This window comes from Macaca mulatta, chromosome 17 (assembly GCF_049350105.2).
Source record: "Macaca mulatta isolate MMU2019108-1 chromosome 17, T2T-MMU8v2.0, whole genome shotgun sequence".
NCBI lineage: Eukaryota > Metazoa > Chordata > Mammalia > Primates > Cercopithecidae > Macaca > Macaca mulatta.
The window spans coordinates 69,723,218-69,748,659 of record NC_133422.1 but is presented as its reverse complement, the minus strand read 5'-3'; the positions used below and the strand labels follow the sequence as shown (position 1 = coordinate 69,748,659).

General features: G+C 37.4%; 1 protein-coding gene across 2 annotated transcripts in view; it reads left to right on the top strand.

Moving 5' to 3' along the window:
• Positions 1-25,442, top strand: part of LOC144336138 (uncharacterized) — a 410,554-nt gene that overhangs the window by 240,963 nt on the left and 144,149 nt on the right. For both annotated transcript variants that reach the window (XR_013407641.1, XM_077973777.1), the window contains exon 4: positions 15,268-15,341. Coding sequence is in view for 1 of the 2 variants with exons in the window: in XM_077973777.1 (XP_077829903.1) it covers positions 15,268-15,341 (74 nt within the window). In the remaining variant the exon portion in view is untranslated. The remainder of the gene's footprint in view (positions 1-15,267; positions 15,342-25,442) is intronic.

Sequence of the window (25,442 nt, the reverse complement as noted above, 5' to 3'; positions counted from 1 at the left end):
ATAGATAAGAACATAAAACAATTCCTTTTATGGTGTGTCTCTCAAAGAACGGAGGAAAAGAATAGCAAATGGTGGTAAAAGTCTACCAACTTTTTTGCTACTGCATTAGCTGTCTACATGCTAATTGTTGTTTGTGTATTTTAACTCAATTGTTATGAAATAGACCTATAGACATGTCATTCTATGGATTAGAATCTTCATGTATTGTGGTAATTATATTTTGAGAACAGAATGTGGATTATCTTGCAAGTTTTTAAGGAGCCAGAATATTGCTTTCTCTAGAAAGTTACCTAGATTCCTTTTGTTCTGCCTACCTCCCCTTTATTCTGATTTTATTCACTTTGGAAAATTGATATATGCATATTTTTTTCTATCATATCTGTGAGAAAATTCTACAAATTGTGTTTTCCAGGGAGAAGTTTGAAAGGGATTCCATTTCTCACAAACATAAAGACAGCTCAAAGATCTAATGATTCCAGGTTTTATTTATTCATTCATTCATCAGATATTTGCTAAGAGCCATGTGCTATATTGAGCACAAATGATGCATGCTTTATACTCATGGAGTTCCCATTTTAGTTGGAAAGCAAAAAGTGAATAAATGAATGCACATAAGACTAAACAAACATAAATATTTACAAATTGTGATAAGAGTTAAGAAAAACAAGAACAATAGCCTGAGATTAAGAAGAGAAGACAATTCTACTATTTATAGGGTGATAGATAACAGTTTACTTTTTATAGGGTGGCAGGGCAGTCTTCCCCCAGGAAGTGAAATTAAAGATGAGAGGCAAAGGATGAGCAGGAGCTAGTCATCCAAACAATGCCACATGTAGGAGAAAAAGGAGTTTGTGCAAAAAGCCACGAGTCAAGCAAGAGCCTGTTGTGTTGGCAAACCTCAAAGAAAACCAGTGTGAATGGGATGATGAGTGGGGAAGATAAAGGGCTTGAGGGAAGCTGGTGAGGCAGTCAAGGCCAGAACACGAAAAAGAAGTTTGAGTTCTACCTTAAGTATAATCCCTTAAAAGATTTAATCAGAAGTGTAACATGAGCTTGACAAAATTTATGTTTTAAGAAGATGACTCTGGCTACTTAATATGGAATATAGTGAAAGAGCGGAAGAGTAGAAGCATACGCATTGTCAAGAGTTGTAGAAATGTTGGCTAGAAGATGATGGTGTTAACAGAGTAGAAGGCAAGAGATTGATTATTTGAGATATAAATTGATGATGGGATCAAAGGTGTGGGTAGTGCATTGTATACAGGAGCGAGGGAGAATGCAGCATTTCTAAGACTTTGGCTTATGCATCAGGATCAATGGTGGCACCATCTTACTGAAATGTAGATGACTGTAAGGGCAGATTGCAATTTATGGATTAGATGATACAGCAAGGTTTTTCTAAATTTCTCTGGTGATGGGTCACTTGGGGTACTTGTTAAAAATACCTGGACCCTATTCCAGGCACTCTGAGCCAGAGTTTCTCACTGAGTGGTCTAAGAAGTCCTAGTTTTAAGAAGCATCAGAGAAGACTTTTTATCACCATTGAAGTTGGGAAAACATTGTATTAGAGAATGGAATCTCCATGGAAGAGGGTTCCTGTATGACATAGTGCAGAACCAGAAGATGGGGAAAGAGGAGGCTTGATTTCAAGGAAGAGGAGATTAAAGGCCATTGGACTTCCATTGGTTAAGAAAAGGACCCTAATAGGCCGGGCGAGGTGGCTCACACCTGTAATCCCAGCACTTTGGGAGACCGAGGCGGGTGGATCACGAGGTCAGGAGTTCGAGACCTGCCTGCCCAATATGGTGAAACCCCGTCCCTAGTAAAAATACAAAAATTAGCCGGGAGTGGTGGCATGTGTCTGTAGTCCCAGCTACTTGGGAGGCTGAGGCAGAAGAATTGCTTGAACCTGGGAGGCAGAGGTTGCAGTGAGCCGAGATTGCACCATTGGACTCCAGCCTGGGTGACAGAGCGAGACTCTGTCTCAAAAAAAAAAAAAAAAAAAAAAAAAAGAGAAAAGAAAAGGACTGTAATCAAAGTACTTAGCATAGTATCTGGCACACCATACATGTTGATTAGTGTCAGTGTAGAATAATCAAAATTTTGTATGCTATATTCAGATGTGCAAAAAACCACCATCTTTATTTTTCATAACTGGTCTAATGTTACTTATGGAGGTAGTAATGGAGAAAAAGTATTGGTCAAATCCAATACATCGAATCTGATTTGTTTACTTAAATAATCTTGTTAAATATTTCTCTTTCTGTCACTTTTTAAATAAAACCTCATTTTAAAAGGATTTTCTCCTCCCTTTGCATTTTTCCAAGGGAACATCTTACTGGGAGCGAATGGCTTGTAAGACTTCAGGTAGTAGGGAAAGGAGCTATTATTTTGTAATGTCCTCTGACTTCTCTGGCCTCTGTAGAGATAATCTTTTTCTGATGTTCATGTCTGTGACTGGTGAACTCATTTGTTGTTCTTTAGGCATCAGAGCTGAGGCTTCACCACCACTAACTAAGCCCACGTCAGCTCTGAGGCCTGGCTTTGATGCCTCCCATCAGCCTGGGGTTACAGCATCTTCTCACCTGGAGAACATCTGGAAAGCTAGTCCTATAAACTCCTTTCCACATTGTTCAAGAGATATGTAGGATGTTTTGCATCTCTTTCAGGATGCTTGAGCACCAATGAAGGCTGTAAGATCGTCCTTTGCCCACCCTTGCCACTTCACCTATGGTGCTCTGCTACAGTCACCCTGGTTGATGTCAATACATGATGCAGTCTCCGTTCAGAGCCCCGTAAAGTAGAGCAAAATCTCCTCCTATTTCTGTTTTGTCCCTATCCCACATGCTCTCTCCTTTCACTCAGTCCTTAGCCCAGAGAGGGAAGGTTAAAACACACATATCTGCTCATCTTTGCCTTCCTCTGACTTTTCTCCTCCCCTCTATGCTTCTCTGGGGGTCAGAAGTATGGACTTTCTTCTTCAGATAACTTTCTTCAAGAACTTTTCCACATTATGTCTTCTTTTCTCCAGATGCGACATCTACTTTTCTCACTGTTCCCTTCTCCAGGGTAATAGTGAAGAATGACCAGCAAGGAATGGGATTTATGGCAAAGTAACAAAAAACATATTGTTTTACAATTTGTAATATAGTGTTTGAAAACGTGAATTTTCCTTGTTGCTTTTGGTTATCCCTGATTTAAATTCCAATAATGTTAGTACAAAATCTCTCAAAATGTATACTTAGTTTCCTGGATCACATAAAAGTAGAGTACTAGGGGTGGCTTCCTATTCTATACCTAGTTTTGGTTGGACAGAAACTTAAGAAATACAGTAGTTGTACCAGCTGTAAGGAAAAGAAAAGCAAGCTCACTCTTGTGAAGAAGTGAGGGGGAAAAAATTGGGAGCCAGATTAGGAAGAAGTCATGTGAGAGCCTTGGGAAGCGGTGTGCAGGCTCAATTTATGTTTAGATACATAGAGTGTTAGGCCTGGAAGATACTCTAGCAATAGATGAATGCCCTCTTTTGCAGATATGTAAATCAGTGCTCAGTAGTGCAAAGTTATCTGTATGGATTTTAGAGCTTGTGAGAGACAGGCTTGAGACTTACTCACATCCTTGGAGCATCTGCTTCCTAATCCTGAGCTCCCCATCCTCTGGTTCTGCACTGTGTCACACATTATTTTCCAAATATCCTAGCAAGCATCAGAAATTACAATTTTAATACTACTTTCAAGTAACCAAAAAGACTAAGATTTGTGAATAAATTATAATTCCTAATTGATCATCTTTAATCACAGCGCCATCCCAAGGATTGCCTTCGAATAGAAATTCAATTTATTGTATTAATTTAAATCATAGTATTAGTGACATTAGCTGCTACAGGTAACATTAGCTGCTGTAGGCAACATTAGCTGCTAAGGTAACATTAGCTGCTATAATAAAAAATTTCCAGAACCACTAATACAGGTGTTAGATGGGTTCCTTCTGTCTTGTACCTCTGCCATCCTGCAGTGGAGAAGTTCCCAAACTTTCTCAGTTCACAGAATCCTTGTCGCCCCTAGTATTTTTTTTCACAGTGCTCCTAAGCCAAAAGAAATAGCTAACAGCACTGTTGATTAGGTAGTTTGACTCCCAAACTGAATAAAGATATATGTTCTAGCAACTGAGTACCTTCTTGATAAAAAAATCATACACATACATGGAAAGAAAAATATTTTTATTAATACATTGTACAATTATTAAATATATTCTACAGTTGTATTAATTGGAATGTGTATGCCCATTGAGTACTGCACAACCTCTCAAACCTTGAGATTCTTGAGTTTCTTTAAATAGATTAAGAACCTAAAGATAGAATGTGAGGCTGAGTGCAGTGTTTTCAGATTTTAAACACTATTTTACACTTGTGTTGCCACATCTAATTAAAGAGCAATTTTAGTTAGAGACTCACTTTTACTAATTTCCCTCAGATCATTCAACTTAGTCATAGTAACAATTATTTTCCTTACATGCTCATATTATTTGTTTACATACTATTTAATTCAATGACATAATTACAATTATATATAAAACTTGCATAATTAAGTTTGGGAACAAACACAAGTAAGTGTAAACCCACTGGATGAGTAGAAGTCTCCAGGTGTGTAGTAGCCTACAAGGGGCAATCATTTAGCAGCTGCAGACATCACTGTGTTTGACAATACAAAAGCTTAATCCACTGAGCTAGATAAGTAGAGGACTCAGGGCTGCTAGATCTATGCAGATGAAAGAAATCAAGGGTACCTAAGGCTTTATTCTTGTTTGACCAGTGCTGAACTGGTCAGAAAATCTAAACATAATTGTATTGCTTCCAGAGACCCAATGTCTTCCAGGTCCTTTATTGATAGGTAAGGAAATGGAGACTCAGATAAATTGTCTTGGCCACAGCCAGTGTTAAAATCAGGTTTCTGTTTTTTTTTTTTTTTTTAAGACAAAGTCCCACTCTTTCACCCAGGCTGGAGTGCAGTGGCGCCATCTGGGATCACTTCAACCTCTGCCTCCTGAGTGATTCTCCTGCCTCAGCCCCCTGAGTAGCTGGGACTACAGGCGTGCACCACCACACATGGCTAGTTTTTGTATTTTTAGCGGAGTTGGCCTGGGGGGGGGAGGTTCCGCCATGTTGGTCAGGCTGGTCTCGAACTCCTGACCTCAGGTGAGTCAACCAACTTGGCCTCCCAAAGTTCTGGGATTACAGGCATGAGCCACCTCGCCCCACCTGAATTTTAGATCAATATTCTTTCTGGTATAATATACCACAGACCCAGACTAGACAGATCAATTAGGAATTATTTATTCACAAATCTTAGTCTTTTTGGTTACTTGAAAGTAGTATTAAAATTGTAATGTCTGATGCTCACTGTGATGATTGGAAAATAATGTGTTCTGGTACTTCTTTAGTATTCAGAACTGTGAACCACTTTACCTGACACTCCAATCAAGCTAAAATTAACTAACTGTGAGGTAATGAGGATATAGGTAAACTAGTTCACATATGTAATTGTGAAAACAGCTCTTACCATTAAATAGCAAGCATTTTGGTTTGAACCACACTATCATGGTTTAATTAATGCCTGTTCTATGCAAGCCTTCTCTAGAGATTACAGAAGAAAATAAACTGTTCTTTTCATTTTTTTTCAAAAAGAAATGATAGAAAACAGTTTCTTCCTTCGTCTTAGTGGAATCGACAGGAATGGAATTTCTAAAAAGATTTTTTTTCGCCTACATATTAACTGCCTACATATTAACTATGAAAATTCCAATCTGGTACAACTGCTCCTTTATTTTAAAAACATCAAGTCAGTAGCCCCCTTGGTTTAAAAATATAAGCACTGTGATTTCTTTTTAGATCTTTATTATATAAAATGTGAATTTTTGAATTAATTTTTTTGCACAGAATCTTGCACAAAATTTTGCTGCACAAAATTAAATTCTTCTTATTTCCTGAGTTGTGTGTATATACATACTTATGTTCAATTACATACACACATGCACACACACACGTCTCTGTGTATAATACATATGTGTATATATGTGTGTATGTTCAATGTAATATTTGTGGGACATACATATATGTATATATGTGTGTGTTCAATTACACACACACAGACATACATACACATGTGTATGTATAATGTGTGTACCTGAGTGTGTGTAATTGAACATATGCATATACACGTATGTATTATACACACAAATATTAAAACTTAGACACAACAAACCTCTGTTTTAGGGAAGTGAATTTTATATCATTTGAAAATAAATTGTAGGCAGATTAATTATTCAGGATACATCAACTAAAGAAATGTTTTAGTTAATGTATGTGTAGATAATATTCAGTAAAGCACACCACTTAATTCAATGGACCAAACGTTCTGGGCTTTTAGATAGTTTTTAATTTTTTGGCTATTACAAATAGTGCTGCTGTGAATGCACTTGAACATATCTTTTAGTACACATATCTACACGTTTGGTTTTATACTTAGGCATAGATTTGCTAAGTCATAGGCCTTTTACATGTTCACTTTTAGTAGCTACTGCCAAATGGTTTTCCATAGGTGTTATACCAATTTACACTCTACCAGCAGTGAGTTACTGCTGTGTACCCTCACCCACTTAGTCTTCTTTATATTAGCTACTCTGGTGTATGTATATTATTTCATCATAGTCTTCATTTGCATTTCTATGATGACTAGTGAATGAATGCTTTTATATATGCTTATTAAACATTTCAAGTACTTGTTCAAATCTTTTATCCATTCTTCTATTTTCTTGTGTATCTTTGTCTTATTGATTTGTAGACGGTCTTTATATATTCTCCATATGAATTAATTGATTTATAGAGGCTCTTTATATATTCTCCATATGAGTTCTTTGCTAGATATGCTTATTGCAAATATCTTCTTCCAGTCCATGGATAGGCCATTCTTTTTGTATCAACCCTGATGCTGTTAGATTATTCTATGGTCAATCAATTCTAAAAGAAAGGAAAGAACACTGGCTTTTGTTAAGAGTAGCCTTGAGGTAAATGCCTGCACCATTACTGTGTGATTTTGGGCAAGTCTCCTAACCTTGAAGAATCTCTTTGCTCACCTTGTAACGTTAATAATAACCACTCATAATATGTTGTGAAGATTAAATGAGCTATTTTATGTGACAGAGCCTGGCAGAGTGCCTGGCACATATTAGATCTAGATGCTTAATAAATTTTACAGGATGGAAGGGAATAAAATACTCTTTGTTAATTTCATCTTGGGTATCTGATACTGGCCACAAACTTTTAAAGATTTCAGTGGCAAGTTCGGTGTTATTGCAGAGCCTCCCTGAGGCCTGCCTTACGTGCGTTATGTCTTCATTATCCTTTCTTGTAAACTCAAGGGAGTAAAAAAGCCTGAAACCACCAGCCCCTGCTCTTGCTTCCTGAGATGGGGGGTCAGAATATTTGCTTTTTTTCTGTGAAAGTGAAACACGTTAGATAGTTAGATTTTTAGGAGAGTAAAACACATTGGAAGTAAGATTAAAAAAAACAAGGAACACATATTTCTAAGAGAAATAAATTGAAGTGTGTCCAATTGTAACTAATTATCTTTCATATCTTTTTCTCAATGAAAGCTTTCCTTGGGTTCAGATGGATACATTACAGGCTACGTGTATACCTATATATTCTGCATTTTATGTATATATACATATATAGACATTATGTACATATATTTCTGCATTTTTAATATGTAAGTATATATACATATGTACTTATATATGTGTATATATACTTATAAGTATACTTATATATGTATATATTTATAAGTATTTATATAGAAATATATATACTTATAAAGTATATATGTGTTTATATATAAGTATATATACTTATATACTTATATATGTATATATTATATATTTTATATATACACTTATATTTTTATATATACACTTATAAATATAAGTGTATATATACTTATATTTATGTGTATATATACTTATATTTATGTGTATATATATAAAAATATATAAGACATATAATTATATATATAAAATGCAGAAATATATATACATTATATATATACATATATACATGTTCTTCTCAAGTGTTAATGACATTTATTTCAGTTATAAAACAAATGAAATTGTGGCCTGCTTGGTGAGACATGACTAATCCAGGAGCAGCCAGATGGCAGTGCCAGTCAGTTCTCTTGAGTGATGTGACATCATGATCTCTTCCAAACACCTGGGTACAGACTTGTAAAACAATAGGGAAAAACAGCACTTCTGGATTTGAGAGTTTTCTAAATCAGATTAACAAATAGAAGCTTAGTATTAATTTATGCCATTTAAAAATCTACCACTCAGCATTTCTATAGTAGCCACTGACATTATTCATTTCTACCACAGGTAAGGCAGAGAACCCCCACTTCAGTGGTAGCAAACAGAAAAAGTAGAATTGAACAAAATTCAAGTTATTGTTGTAATCATCAGATGATTGTAAATCATCAGAGGAGCTACAGTAATTACTCTCCATATTCTAAAAAGGTAGATTTACTCAGGTGAAAAGATACAGAATTCTGCCCTTTGCTTTTCAATACGTGTCAACTGTGACTGAATATGTGGAGGGATTATCGGAGTTGGTATTTCTCTCAAGCTATAAAATGATTTTACAAATCCCCCACTTCCATTCCATTTATAGGTCTTTGTTCCCCCCTCCCTGAGGAATTCATTTACAATAAATGGTAAAGTGCTGGGAGTAGAACACTTACTTTTACAATCTGTTACTATATAATTAAACCAGATCCAAGTGGCCTATTGACTTCCAAGGTTTAATGGGTTAGTGTGGTTCATGAAAACTCCAGGGGGACGCCTGTAAAACCTGATTTGGGACCACATCCTGGTTTTTAACAATGTTATCCTTTGAGGAATTGTCATTGAACAAGTCGTATATTTTCAGTGTTCTGCAGTGCAACAAGTACTTTCTATTGACCAGCAACAAGGCATACTGTTTACAGCCAGTTATTTGAGGTGACTTGTTAGTCAGCCCTGGAAATCCTATAGCAGAATCTTGTCCCCAATCCTGTCTTCTCCAAGAGTTTGTTGAACATCACTCATGTGCAAGCTTTCTTATGTTTATACTTGATGATATCCTGAATTCTCAAATTTGGATAATACTTACTGGTTTAAAACTGAAAATAATAGCACTTTTTAGGCACTTTAAAATGGAAATTTCTGTACTTAAATTGGTCGGAATCAAGGGGTTTAGATAGATGTGTAAAGTGTCCAGGACAGATTTTGATAATTATATAATCTGTTTTGAAAATTCTTTAAAGGGGTTGCTTTGTAGGGCAAAAGCCCAGGGAAGTTGCTCTAAGTAGATCTAGAGGTCTTGAGAGATGCAAAGAAACATTAAGACTAATGCACTGGGTTCTTCCAGGTCTCCTGGGAGCAGAATCTTTGGCCTGGAAGTCGAGAGGAAGAGGAAAAGGCAGGTTTTGTGAGTTTCATTGTCAGGCATGAAAGCTGTGGGTGGAAATTCAATGGAGATCTTATTAATCATCTCAGCAATTAGTCTTTGGACCATGAATTAGTAAGATACTGTAATGTTTGTAATTTATTTTGGTTATGTTTGTCATCTTATATATTTCCTATGATGATCAGCGGTGCAATCATTGGAATGTAAAGGTCTGGATATATTAGTTTTGAGGAGGAGTGATGAAAAGAGTTATTTGTTTATTTTTTTTTTTCAGAGCCACTCTTGATGATAGAATGGGTGACATGACAGCCACCAAAGTAATGTGACATGAAGTAGAAATGAGACCTGAGATGTGGCCTGGACCTTTACCTTGGAAATGCCCATAAATCGTGTCCCTATTCCTTAAGATTTTACTTAAAGTTATTTTAAGAATGTTGTGAAGTTTCCAATCATACTAAAATCTTAAAAAAAAAAAAAAAAAAAACCCACAGAATTTACATTTCAAAAGCACTATTGTTTTCATGATAATGGTGGCAAGTAATTTTCAAATTTGGATTATTTTAGAAACAGATTAAAAGACGACAACTATAATATAATCCCAATAAACAAAAGCAAATAAAAAGGCTAAATCATGGGACCATCAGTATATAGATTCTACTTATTACTGTGGTCTTTATTCCTTATCTTTATGATGTAGTTCATATTTTTTATTATGCAAGTTTTTGAACAAACACAAAAGTTCAGAAAACAGTATAATGAATAGCATATACCTATCACCCAGGTAATCCAGATTTTTCACACTTACATCATCTATCTTTTGTTTGGGACTGAAATATTTTAAAGCACATCTAAGACCTTATCCTGACTTATCTTTTCATTTTAGTGATCTCCTTGCAAGTAATTGTAACAGATAATACTATCATCATTTGATAGGAAAAGAAGCTGAGTTCCATACTTTTAATTTGCCTAAGGTCACCCAAGAAGTTAGTAGCAGAGCTACGATCGCCTCTTTCTTAACTCCATTAGACTTGCTGGCATAATTTCACAGTTCCCAATGCCCCTTGTCCTTGAGAACTGTTCCCTGTGTAAGACTTAGTTTTAGCAGCTCTGTCCTTTTACTGTGTGACAACCCTAACACTCCCAACCAAGATGTAATGGATAGACCGTGATGGACACTCAAGCTCTGATGGGCCAGTCAGATTCCTTCCTTTTGGAAGTCACTATTGGGGCTATAAAACAAGTCTGTCTTCCAGGAGGTGTTGAGATACATGCTACTTTGGAAATGATTGGTCAGAGAAAATCTCCCTGGTAGGAGATACCTGAATAAAGTCCAGAAAGAATAAAGTGGGGAACTCTTATGGTTTGGATCTGTGTTCCTACCAAATCTCTTGTTGCATTGAAATCTCCAGGGCTGGAGATGGGATCTGGTAGGAGATGACTAGATTATAGGAGAAGATTTCTTATGAATGGTTTAGCTCCAGCCCTCTTGGTACTGTCCTTGTGATAGTGAGTTCTCATGAGATCTGGTTGTTGGAAAGTGTGTAACACCTCCCCTCTTCTCTCACTTCCTCCTTGGACCAGCCTGTGAAGTGCTGGCTCTCTCTTTGCCTTTAGCCATGGTTGTAAGTTTTCCTGAGGCTTCGCCTAAAGTTGAGCAGATGCCAGCATCATGTTTCATGTACAGTCACAGAACTATGAGCCAATTAAACATTTTTTTTTTTGTAAATTAGTCTCAGGTATTTCTTTATAGCAGTGTGAGAATGGACTAAAACAGAGACCCATGCTGACATCAGGGAAAAAAAGGTGATCCAGGCAGAGTGAACAGCAACAGCAAAGCCCCAAGGTGGGACATGCTTGGATGTTCAAGGGAGAGGTGAGAGTAGGGCATACAAAGGCAAGCATGGCAGGTGATGGTGGCAAGGGAAAGATCATAGAGGGCCTTGTGGGCCAAGGTAAGGTCTTTGGAGGTTTGTCTGAATTTGATGGGAGCATTCTGCAAGGTTTGGAGCAAATGGGTGATAAAATCCAACTTACAAGTTGAAGGGATCCCAAGTAGCCATGTGGAGAATAAACAGTAGGGACCAGAGGGAAGAAATGGGGAGAGTTGTTTGGACATGGCAACAACCCAGGTAAAAGATGATGGTGGCTAGGATGAGAATGATAGTTGTGGCAGTGGTGAGATACAGTTCCTGGAAATTGTCCCTCAAGAGACCTAACTTCCCCAGGGTTCTGTGAGAAGATACAGAAAAGTTTCTAAAAATTTCTTTTCGGTTTGTTTAACTAGTTTGAGCTGTTTTCTTTGTCTTACAGTAAAAAAGTCTTGCTAAAGACTGTGTAGTCTTTGCCATTCCGTAGTGCTTAATGAATGCTTACTATGTGCATAGTTGACTATGGCAGGTTGTAGTTCCAAAAGAAGGCCAAGCAATACTTTCCATCCCACCCAGTCTTCTTACAATGTGACCTTGCCGTCTCCTATTAACAGCTGGAGTCTATGCCACCTCACCTTAAGATGGGACTGCCTGGATCATCAATAGAATCTGGTGGAAGTAACACCATCTGACTTTCTGAGACTACATCATGAAAGGCAAGATGGCATTCCTCTGGCTCTCTCAGGAGGCTTGCCCTTGGAATCTGGCCACCATATTATGAGGTGGCTCAGGCCACATGGAAAAGCCACACATAGGTGTTCAGCCCCAGCAGAAGTCTTAGCTGACATGGATTGTCTGCATAACCTGTTAGTGAGGAAACCGTTGAGATGACTCCAGCATCATCCAGTGTCTGACTGCAAGCACATGGGAGACCTTTAGCAAGAGCAACCTAGCTAAGCCCAGTCAGCTCCAGAACCATACAAATAAAACAAATAATTGTTTTAAGTCATTAGTGTGGGGTGGTTTGTTACATAGCAATGGATGACTGATTTTGTTACCATATGTATTGCATTATCTAGGACATCTGATTTAAACCATTATACTTTTCTAATAATAGTGAATAATTATACAGTACTTATTATATGCCAAACATTGTTTTGTATGCTTTACATGTAATAACTCTTTTAATCCTCACAATGGGCTTGTGAATTAGGTACCATTATCATCTCATTTTACATATGAGAAAATCGAGGCATAAAGAGACTCAAGGTGAAACACTTTATAAATATTGTGCCAAGTTTTGAACCGGATGGTATGAGCTCCAAAGCCCATATATTTAAACATTACCCTAAGCTGCCTCAGATCCTGATGGACTATTTTTCAGGAGCTTTGCCTCAATTCTGTGTCCCTGATAGCCAGTAGTTATGACAGTACTTAGAGAACAGCAGAGATAATATAATCCAGAATAGTTGGTCTAAGAAGTATTTGTGTTTGCCATTCTTTGCCTAGAAAAACCAAATGCAAAACTAAACATCCAACAGATGAAACAAAGCAAAATAAAACACATTGACCCTCCTAAAATTATTTTTTCTCAAAATCAAATAAAAATGTATTTCCTGGGCCACCCAGATAACTTTAAGCATCCTAGTCAATGCACTTATGTGCACATACTTAACAGAAGCCATATTTCTTACTGTGCTGTGGTTATTTTCCTCTGTCATGGAAACAAGGACGTTATAGAAATTTATGAAAATGGGTCTAAATATGCATTTAGGCATGGCTCAAGACAATAGTTTAAGTAGATCAAAATTTTTTTTGTTATTTCCACCATTCCTTTTTTTTTCTTTTCTTTTTTTTTTTTTTTTGTCTTTTTCTCCTCAGGTGACTCTTAGCCTACTTGATGACTTCCCCTAAATTTAATCCAATAAACACTTATTGAGCTCAGAACTTCTTTACAGGCAGATATGTGATTAACCAACACAATGCACTCTCTCAGAATGTGACCAGTGGAGGAAGGCTGGGGGCTGGGGGTTTGTGCTTATAATGAGAGAAGCTTCTAAAAACTTCATAGAGAATGTGAGAGACAGGACTTACATTTCCAAGCAGGGGCAGGAAGAAGGACATTGCAGATGTATGGACCAGCATGGGCAAAGGCTATGAGGTATGTTCCTGAAGAGTTTAGATATCAGTGAGTGGGCCCCAGGCTAGAGAGTATTTTCAAGAGAGGAGTAGCAAGGAACAGTTGAATTGAATTGGAAGAGAAGGAGTAAACACTTACGGGGCACCTAATCTTAGTATATAAAGTCAGGCACTTGACTATTTCACTTTATCTCCACCCAAATCTGTGAGACATGGGAGAGATGCCTATACCCAAAGAGCTCTAGAAAGTGCCAGAAACTCAATCTCAATGGGTAAATGAACTCCAGAGAGGCATTAGCTCCAGGTTCTTTCATTGTGGAATGGAAGGTTTGGACCTCAGTTAAATTTCTGTATTAGGAGAAGTATTTTTAGAAGTGGAGAGTTGAAAGCTGGCTCTATTAGGCAGCACATATCACTTTCAGAATTACAACCTACACAACCCAGTCCTGGTATCTCATTTCCAGAGAAACTCACCCCAGCACTCTCTGGGGTTTGCTCTATGGTGAAAGGCAAGATAGGATGCCTCCTAGTTCTGAATTGGCAAGAAGAGCAGAGTGGCCTCGAAGTCACCAAAGTGTCACAGTGCTTCACCAGCAGGACTGTTTCCTCACTTGCCATGTGGGACATATTCCTTATCCTCCTTGCCTCAAAGGATGTTAGTGACAATTAAAAATAACTAGACAAACATTTCTGATACAATTAACTTTGCCTTTTATCCCACTCAATTCCATTTAATTTTAATACCATTTTAAATTTTCAGTCACTTCTCAGAGGGTTGTGGGTGGGCAGGGAAGGGTTGATTTTTGTTTTTCTTATTTTACCAGGATGATAACAGTAGAAAGAAAACTAAATTTGGAAAGAAAACCAAGTTTGGGATCATAGCTTAACCATTTATTTATAAACTGAGCGGTCTGGCGGGGGGAACCTCAATCTTTTGAACCTCAGGTACCTACAATTAACTCATCATCTACCTCACTAGGCTATTATAAAGATTTACTACCTTAATTAAAAATGCTTTGAAAATCACAAACTACTGATATTTGCTATGATATGTAGAGTTGTTTTTGTGTGATTGTATTACCGTAGCTCCCTATAAATAGTCGAACAGGATCTGAGGCAGTTTAGGCTAATAAACTGCCTCAGATCCTGTTGGACTATTTATCAGGAGCTGCATCAGCCATGCATATTTACAAGAGATTTTTGTCTCTAACCTGACTCATTTAACAGGAACAACATGTCCATATGCCAGAACATGGGCTGGCCCATAAATCACATCCTGCCCTTCTCTGAACAATCCAGTGTGTCTGTCATGTGTCGAGCCTAAGAAAACACTGAGAAGCAGTCCATAATCCTAAATCCATTTATTTGTGTAATGTCTCCATTTACTGAGTTCCTGGCATTTTGTATAATACCTATGTACTAACACTTGGAAGTATAAGAGTAGTAGTTGAGGTTTTATCAAGATTTGAGTATTGAAATCTTATTAAGATATGAAAAAAATGCACATTCTTCCTCTGCCAAAAGAGATCTAGGTACCAAGATAAAATATGGCTTCTGTTTTCCACATACATAAAATTTCCACGTGCAGTGTTGATAACTTTGAGGATTGTATAGATAATGAAAACTGCGCTAGTTGCCACAGGTCTACCTTTAGTCAAGATGAAAAAGAAATCACCACTAAAGAATATAGATGGGAACAGAGACAAACTTTAGTCCTAGTAGACTTGACTTTATGTAACCCACAGTTTTTCTTTACTTTATTTGCAGCTGAAGTTGATCCTGGAAAGAGAATCTTTAGGGAGAGAACATTGTTTTCTTTCCCAGAACATCGTGTCGGGCAGGTAAGCTAGGAGGCACACTTCATTCTTTTTCTCTCCTTACCTGTAACGTTGATATAAAGAAGTTCACAGAGTAAATGCTACTTGGGAAAAGTAGCATTTTCAGCATTTTCATTTTAATACACAGAAATGACTTGTCATCCAAAATTTAAAGTCATGTTACTTCAGAGAGTCTAAAGCACAGGAAAATAGTTATTTTATCAACTAATTGCCTGCCGCTGAATTTGATTTAAGCCTGCTCTACTGCTCCCATAACATTTTACAAATCACTGTCTACACTTCAATAGGCTCCGTGCAACGTGCTGGTAGAATCTATTTCTTTCCATAGGACCTTCCTGTCTTAGAAGTGACATTGATAATTATCTCCCTTTCACATGGGCGCCCACCAGCTGAATTGCGTAGGTGACTTCCTGCCCACTCAGATGATTAGAGTTTTGCAGCTCACATTGACTCAGGCAGTGGGATCAAATTTCCCACCTCCATCTGGCAGTTCCCTCTTCGGTCTGCTGCACCCTAAGGACAAAATGTGGGCAGCTACGTCATCCTTACCTACCTCTCTCTGAGGGTGAGAATTTCTCCTTGAATGGCTGTGAAGGCGGCAGGGCGTTGCTTCATTTTAGGTGAACATTAATATTAAACAATGGCTCTCCCTGGGAGTAGGTGGCTGCAGGTTGAATGCTAAGCTGCTTCAATAAGACTGAAACTGAACAAGAAATAAAAAAGAAATTAAATCTAGAAGAGGGCTGAAGGAAGAAAGTACCGAATTTTTAAAGACTTGCCAAGTGCAGAAGCTTAGCAGGATGAAGATAATTTGTGTGTAAACGATGGCAATTATCATGCAGTCTTTCAGTACATTGAATTCAGCTTAGAAACATGTTTGTGATTTCATTCAAAACCTTAGCATTTTGTATTATAGTGAGAAATACATTATTCATGTTTTGATGGCTTATATTAGAGGATTTTAGTAGTTGTTGCCCCAAGTTTTCACACTGTGTCAACATCTTTTGCAATGTGATTTTGTGGTTCCTCGCAAGAGATGGCTTCCATTTTTCTACCTCCTGAATACAGATTGGCTTTTTAACATACTTTGGCCAAAGAAGTTGGTGAAAGCGACCACATACCATTCTAGCTTCGAGCACTTCCTTCTTCTCTTGGAACCTTGCTACAGCCGTGTGAATAGTCTGCTGGAGGATTAGACACCGTGTGGAAGGGCTTAGTTGTTTCAGCTAAGGCCATTTTAGAAACGCCTATAGCTAGCTGAACGCTGCCTAGCAAAGAGTGATCCACAGCTGACCATAGATGCATAAGTGAGCCCAGGTGTCACAATGACCTGAGTGATAATATAAGACTATTCTTTTAAGATTCTGAGTTTTGGGTAGTTTGTTATGCAATGACAGCTAACTGATGATGCAACCACCAAGAATATAAGGCATATTATTTATTTTTGTTTTAAATATTAATTTAAAACTATTTTAGAGCTTTAAATGAATAAAACAGCAAGAAAAATGAATTTGGATTCACTGACCCACTTACAGGCAAATCACCTGAGTGGCAAACAGTGAAACTTGAGATGCAATCTGAGGTCAGGCTCTTCAGTCTTATGAATCATGATGATGCAGTTGGATTTGTTTTTCCTTTAGGGCAATGACGATTCTTTGAAATGTTTTTTTTCCTTGGAATTAAAAAAATTATAGGATGTTGCAAAAATAGTGCACAGAGGCCATAAACTTTTCACCCAGCTTCCTCCAATGCTGACATCTCATGTAACTATAGCACAATATCAAAACCAGGAAACTGACATTGATACAATGCTGTTAACTAGAGTATAGATTTTATTTGACCTGTTTTTAAATTCACTAATTGTGTGTGTGTGTGTGTGTGTGTGTGTGTTGGCAGTTCTATGAAATTTGATTCCATGTATATATCCATGGGACCACTGATCAATCAAGATGCAGAACTATTTCATTACCATGAAGGAAATCTTTTCAAGTTGTTCCCTTTCAGTTGCACCTACTTCACCATCCCCATCTCTGTCCTCTGGCATCCACTAAATCTGTTCTCATTCTTTTTTGTTTTGTAATTTATTTTTAGAATATCATACAAATGGAATAATACAGCACACAACCTTTTTGGATTGCTTTGAAACGCTGTAAGCAGTGGAGGAATGTGGTTGATTTTCATTTCAGTAAGACCACTACAGAACTCAGATTGCACTAAGAAGACGGTTTTGGAGAAATGGGAGACTTGAGGAAGGGGAACAGGCAATATATTGTTCTAGTAATCCAGGTGAAAGATGATGATGGCTTGAGATAAGGGGGTGGTGGTGTGGACAGAACAAATTGTGAATGATATTCAGGAGATTGAATTGACAGGATTTATATCAGTTAATGTAGAGTAAGAGTCAAGGAATGAGAGAAGTTGAAAATTCATCAACTCATTTGATCATTTGTTTAAAAATATTTGAGTGCCTGCAGTTGTACCAAGTGTGGTCAATACAGCATGAACAAGACTGTGACCTCATGGGAGTTTACATTTTCATTGAGATGCAAATTGCTAAACACACTCATACATACATACATATGCACACACATATAATACATAGATACCACTTGCAAAGTAGAGGATTAAAACTGGATAATGTAAATAAAAAAAATAAATCTTATTGTCATTCATTATGATAGGAAACTCCAGAATAGAAGGTTGAGAAAGGAGAAGAGGATAACTGAGAAACTTGCTAGTTGAAGGTGTCTTTGCAGGATATCCTGAGGGCAGTTGTATAAATATCTCACCTAATTCCTCAAGATGCTCTCAGATAGCAAATCAAGAGTCTTTGAAATTCTAACTATTGTTCTCTATAGGAGTACACACTAAGAAGAGTTAGAGGAATGAAAGAATAATAAGACAAGTTAACATTCATTGGATGTTCACAGTGTGCCTGGCACTTTTCTAAGCTCTTTACATAGATTAACTCTTTGCCACAATCCTATACAATTTAATTAATTGATCTTAGCAGCAATCCTATAAAATAGGGAGTTATTATTGCCATTTTCCAGATGAGGAAACTGCTAAGGAATAGAAAGGTAGCTAGTAAAAGAGCACTCCAGGCCATTGCCCTAACCACTATTCTATGCCATCTCTCTTTCAAATGTGTACCCTTACTGAAACTGTGTAAGCGCATGTTTTACTCTAATTTTTATCATTCTTGTATTTGTGGTAGTTTTACTTACCAACCTATCTAAAGTAATTATACTTAATCTCCCAAGTGCTCCCTTTAATAAAAGAGAGTCTGTTTACATCATATAAAATATTTAATTTCCCATTAGAGAGGATCGTGGTCTCTAAGGCTCTACCAATCTTCACTGGGATCGTTTCACAAATGACTCTTAGTATATATGGGCAATTTATAATTTTCCATCAGGGCCAGGGCTAGGATGAGGTGCCTAGGAAACAAGATTTAAGGATGTGCTCATCTCAGGTGCTCACCCTACACTTGCATGACTCTAAGAGTTCATGTCTCCTTAAATGTTGTGCTCTAAGCACTTAGCTTGTTTCTCCTTAGTCCCTGCCTCGTTTTTCATTCTGTCTTCCTGGTGATTAAACCAGGAAGTTTCGCATGTGCTTTTATATATGGTGTCTGAACTTACACTATAACAGCATTTTGCCCTTCTGGTCTGTGGTCCCTAGCTGCTTGAGGGTGAACAAAGTTCTGTCATCTGGGCAATTGTATCTTCAGCACACAGCACACAGTAGATGCTTAATGACTATTTTCCAAATGAATTAAGAGGAGCCTATTCAGAAACATACTCTAAAAATCTGGATTACATTACATTTTCTGTACCCTTGATGTGTTCAAATACCGAAAATGGAGAGATATAAATCAACTAGTTACACAACGATGAGCTAAGTTCTGTGATAGAGGCATGGACAGAGGGCTTTTCAAGCAGAGAGGAGGTTGTAAGAAAAACTATCTGAGAACTGTCGGGTGAGATCTCATATCTTGAGTCAATTCTGACCATCCCACCAACTTCTTCCGTGCACACACAAGTCTGCAGGGCAGCCAGGCTGATTCGTTGAAAGCAATGAGGCAGTCATTTCTGAACATGAATTAGCTAATGGAGGAGCTGGGGATGGAGTACAGGAAGGAGGAGGAGGAGGAATATGCCTTCTAAAAATTTAATTTGTCACGCCATCAGGACACCCAAATGGAGTATTCTCTGGAAGACTTGAAATTCTAGGGGGCTCAAGAGAGAATCAAGGATAAAGCTGTAACTTTGGAAGCTGTAGCAGAACGGCAATATTTGAAGATTTGGAAAAAAGTGAGATCACCTAGGTACAGAACAGAGTAAGGAGAAATAAGCAGGGAAACACTGATAGAATGTGTGGTGTCCATTTATAATCATCATGCTTCACAGTAACATCCCGTCTTTCTGTGTAGGAACAGTTTGTCTACAGAAATGCCAAAGCACCCCTCCGGTTAGAGTTGTCACGTGGCATGACAGCTGACACCTTCTTCAATAAGAATGCATTTGGGCTATAACATAAACACCAGAGGGGGTAAGCCCTGAGCATACTACTCTCAGAGGACACCTTTTTTGTTTTGTTTTGTTTTGTTTTTTAATGGACAAAGGCGTTCTTTGGTTTTTCAGAAGATAAATTTGTACCCAACCGTCTATTCTTAGGAGACAACGATATTATTCCTGGAAATATTTGTAAAATTCCATATGAACAAGACCGGTGTTTCTTGCATTTTAATTGCCCCCCTCTCTCTCAAACCCCTGTGATAGCAAAATGTTGTTTTTTATGAGGTTTTTCCGGAGTACTAAATCTTGACATAATCAATACTATATATGTTAACTATCTTCAGGCTGTCTGTAGTAAGTTTGAATTATTAGATTCCTCTGAGGTCTAGACTATTTTTCTTTCGGCTATCACTTACCATTTATCTATCCATCTATAGTACATAGATGTTTTACAGGAATATTTCTAGGTACATAAATAAATTATGTGGCTGGTGGCAAAGATTGGTTGTTATAGCAAGGCTCTAGTGTATTATATTTAATAACCCAAACTGTAATAAAAAAGAGAGAGAGATTGAGAGAGAGAGAAGAGGAGAGACTGTGCGCTTCTCAGTCCTTGCTGGTGCCTTCTTGAAATTGCCAGAAAAGACACTCTGTAATGGGACTGTGTTGTCTGTGACGCTCTCACATCACAGACACAGTGACTTGGGAAAGCAATAGTATACTGCAGATATAAAGTGTTATTAATTAAACGTCCCAATACAGCAGTTCCCAGAAGCTACGATCAACTAGATAGAGCATATTATGTTTTTCTTTTCACAAGTGCCTATGAGCATTTGTGGAAAAAATATTAGATTCATTCTCTTATCCATTCTCCTCAAATCTTCTCCTTCCTCTTCCTCCCTTCCCTGCTTTATCCTCTGAACTCTACTACTTCTCTCCACAAAGAATTGAGAACAGCTTAGATGAGGGCACACATGTTTAAAAGGTAATTAAACATTAAGATCAGGGAAATTTTAAATAAAGCTAGAAAATCAATACCAGGGAAAGGAAGAATACACATTCACAGTGTATCAGGGTCAGCCTAGTTCTTACAGTTGAGCCCCAAATTGGCTCTGAATTTTTTAGCAGGTGAAGCAAAATGGAAGACAAGCATGGCTACATAATTCTTCTTTTAAAAAAGGAAGTATCACAGTTTCTCAGGGGAAGCAAAGTTATCCTAGCACAGATTATTTTTTCTTAGAGTCTCTTACGGGGGTACCAGGCATTTAAGATTTTTATTTAACCTTCACAACAAGACAAACATTATTTTAAATAGGTTGCAGTTGAAGAAACTGAGAACAAACCCATAAAACAGTTTATTCAAAATCATACCAGTACTAAAAGGTGGTATCAGGATACAAACCCAGGTTATCTGATTCTTATTCTGGTTCCAGAATGCTGCTATTTTCATTGCATGCATGCCCTCTTCTAAGACATTGTAACCTACTCTGCTTTCTTTAATAGATGCATTCCTAAAAGGCTTTTTTGTTAAATATATGTATGTATGTACCTGTAAAATATCAAATAGAACATATATATCCAATCAAATTGTATTTTTCCATTGACAAGATTCATGATTTCAGGGATTTTTTTTCTCACAACTAATATTTAGCTGGAAGTAGCTCCCAACTTTTAAACTTATCTTTGTTAGCAACAGAACGATTTTTCAATTGAAATTCTCCACAGAACCCCATATACAAGAACAAATTGAAACAGAGCTGCTCTGGAGGAGGCTGGGGTGGGCCAGAGGGAGCACTATGCTCCCAGAGACCACTGGAGCAACTCCATCAAACACAGTCTGAAACAAATCCCTTTAGAATTTACAAACAGCTGCCATAGTCACTGCCTCATTTAATTGTTTAATTTGTAGTTTGAAATAATCCTGTTGAGCAGATCAGTTTGGACTTTCCTTCATTTCAAAATTAAAAAAACTGAGGCTCTAAGTTAGTGATGTCTGGCCACTGTTCATCAGCTGGCATCTGTGTTCTTCATTGCTCAGGTTGAGTAGGTCTAGTAAACAGGGAGGACAGCAGGCAGTGTGAGAAGTTGGTATCAAAGAACGAGTTGCTTCCTAGCAACGTATCTTAGGAGTCTCATCTGATTGGTCAAGAAACCCTAAAGCAAAGAGTGGAGGAGCCCAAGTGACTGATGGTGATATATGCTATGGTTTAACCAAAAGTCAACATTTGTCTTACTGTTCTAAAATAATTTTTCATAACCTCCTTGAACAAGTGAAAAACCAGGCCAAAGGGACTTTTACAATGAAATAAGAGGACCAAAGAGATATTGTGGTCATGTAGAAAAGAACAAAGAGGGACTTAGAAACCCCCTTCATTCTAGAGTGGTTGGGAAGAAGGTCATACATTTCTGCTCCTCTGTTTTAACCTGGACTGACTTCTTTTGAAATAAACATTTAAGTCCCTTTCTGTCTTTATTTTTCCATTACAGAAAATTCAAATATGTAACAAAGTAGAGAGAATTTATTCTCTCATCACTCAGCTTCAGTAATTACATGCTCGTGACCAATTTTGTTTTATTCATATACTCCTCCCACCCTGGATTATTTTGAATTGAACCTATGACATCATTTATGTATTCTGTAAATGTATCAATGAAGTCTCTTAATAGAAGCAGTGTCTTACTTACTCAAAGAGCATCAAATTCTACCTTCTCAATTGAGAGAGGGGGGTGGCCTAAGGGACGTTTCTGCTGTCACAACCACAGATGGCGATTCTGTAACTGATTGTGAGATTCATGCTTAGGAGTTTGTTTCTGTTCTTTCACATTTGGGAAGAGAGACTGGAGACATGCCTGTCTCAGAATAAATAATGCCTGAACATTAATGGTTTGGGAAGTCAGAACTTGGTGACTATGCCTTCAAAATACCTTTGGCTACTCTTTTATGCTCTCTTGCTACCTCTGATTGAAGTAGTTTAATGCCATAATATCAGAGCATTTATTTCCATAATCGGGAACAGGATCCTCCAAATGGGGTTCATAGACTCTTAGATACTCCAAGAATGAGCATTAGGAGGTCTATGGACCTCCTGAAATTAGGTACAAAATTTTGCATCAATGTGTGATGTACAGTTTTCAAGGGTTCATAGTTTCTGTCTTCTCAAAAGTACCTGTGACTCCCTCAAAATATTAAAATTGCTGCACTAATCTTTGTACTTGTGCATAGAGAGGCCCATCTGCTATTGTAGTGGATCACAGTGAACCGTGAGTCCAGGAGTCTATGAATGCAGGTATGAGTCATGCCAAAGAGTATGAAACCAAAGTCCTGTAAATGCCAGAGAAGGGATAGAATTTTCATTTTGATAGAAGGCGCCTTGTAGATATTAGGTAGGGAAGGCCTTGCAGTCAGCACTTGAGGAACTATTAGATAAACTGTCAGTTGACAATCAACCTCATAGCACACAAGTCTTTAATAGGGCACTTCATGCCATAGTTAGGTCGTTACTTCTTCCAGGAACCATAGTGTTCACTGGGCTCCAAAGGCAACTTTTTCTATTTATCTGTTTGGGGTGAATATGGTGATATGAAGCACTGTAAAATGGAGGTTGATGGTGTTGAGATTTTATTCAGAGATATTAAGGTGATTTTAGTTCAAATATTTTTTAAATACGTATATTGCAAAAATGGTCACAATCCTTTACTGTTCTCTGGCCATAACCTTAATAATGTGACTTTGCAGCCTCTGTCATCAAAAGGTAGAGACCCTGCCATCCCCTTGAATCTGGACTGGATTTGTGACTTGTTTTGGCCAACAGACACAGTGAAAATAATAGATTTTCATTTCGATACTAGTTTCCAAGACACTTTGCATACCACATTTTTTGTTATCTCTCTTGGGACCCCTCCTGTCCCATTCTGTTCACCTGTGAGCACATCAGTGCTAGCTTGCTGGAAAATGACAGACTACATGCTTCAGGACTGTGTGAACCCTGCTTTTCTAGCCAAGTTCTCATGTATGAGAAGGTGGTAGCAACTATCAGCAAAACCTCTTACCATTGCTTTCCCTGGTCCTGCTGAGTGAAGATGCATGGGAGAGCTGACTGAGACCTAAATAACCCAGTCTAAATTTCTAACCCACAGAATCATGAACTATGTAAATAGTAATTATTTTAAACTATTCAATTTTAAGAGGGAGGGGAGCTTGTTATGTGGCAAAAGCTAACTCATGCATTAGGAATCACATCTTTTCAAAATAGAATCACATTCTCATTATCTGCAGAGATTTTGGCGCCCCTGAATCTCTGACATTTAACTCAAATTTCTGTTTATTTCTATATCTTGTATTCAAGTGCACAAATTACCTTTTTGTTATTATTTTTGAAGGAGACGTATCACTATTAGAAAAACACGCTTACTCTCATTTCTCCATTTCTGCACTAGGAATTTTTATCTGCTGTAAGATGAAAAAAATTTGAACAGGCAGGTATTCTTCCAAATGTATTAATTATGTCAATAAATAAGTTTTGAAAAACCAAATGCCAAATAAAATTTTGTTTAATAGTATATTTATTAATTTATTTTGCTGAAGCTTCCCCTCCCTGAGGCAGAATTGCAAAGTCATTTTATTTACAGAAATGCAATAAATAAAACTAACTACTGTGAATGAAAAACATTCATTAATATAGCAAAATATGATCCTAGTATGCATTCATTATTAATAGGAAAACATTGATTATAATGAAAGGAGGATAGTAGAACAAAACACCTTAAGGTCCTCATTCAAATTCCTCTTTTATCTAGGGGCTGAGTTCATAGCTTTTGTGTCATATTCAAAGGTATTTCACACTCCAAAGAGACTAAGAACCCCTGACTTAGTATAAACCTCCTTCACAGTTTATCAGTAGGTGTTTGAATAAATTTACCTTTTTCTATGTTGACATAGCTATACCTTTATTCTATGTAAAACAAAATTTGGCTCTATCTTCCTGCTCTTTGCTGTTAACTAGTCGAGAAGGCACCTCAAATTGCCTTCATTCACCCACAGAAGCTATGACGACTCTGAATACAAACAAGATGAAAAGTGACTTGTGAATATTAGTCCTGAAGTCTGAAAGCATCTGGAACATACACAATAGAGAAAAATGGTGATAGAAACAAAGAAGTTCAAATGGCAGTAGTGACAACAATACGTTGAGAGCTAAAGAATGGAGTGTCTCAGCAGGTGGGAGACAAAATTATTCCTCTTTGTGTCTAATCTCAGATAAATGGGGGAAGTGCTTTGCAGGTCTTGCTTCTATCTTTTTCCAGTTTTTCTTTTCTTTGCTTTGTTTTACCTAAACCGTAGTTTGATTTCCCATCGAGAAAGCTAAAAGCATCATTTTGCTTTTTTATGTTCCTGTGTTATTTGTGTCCTCTAGGTAAGAGACACAGAGATGAATTGAGAGGCACACATGGGAGTAATACCCGTGAAAGGCAAGATGGGAGGAAGAGCCTTCTACCATGATGCAGATCAGAAAACATTTCAGACATGTCAATTGAAGCTCTGTAGTAAAGACTTCCCATTAACGGAATCCTAACTAGGCACAAA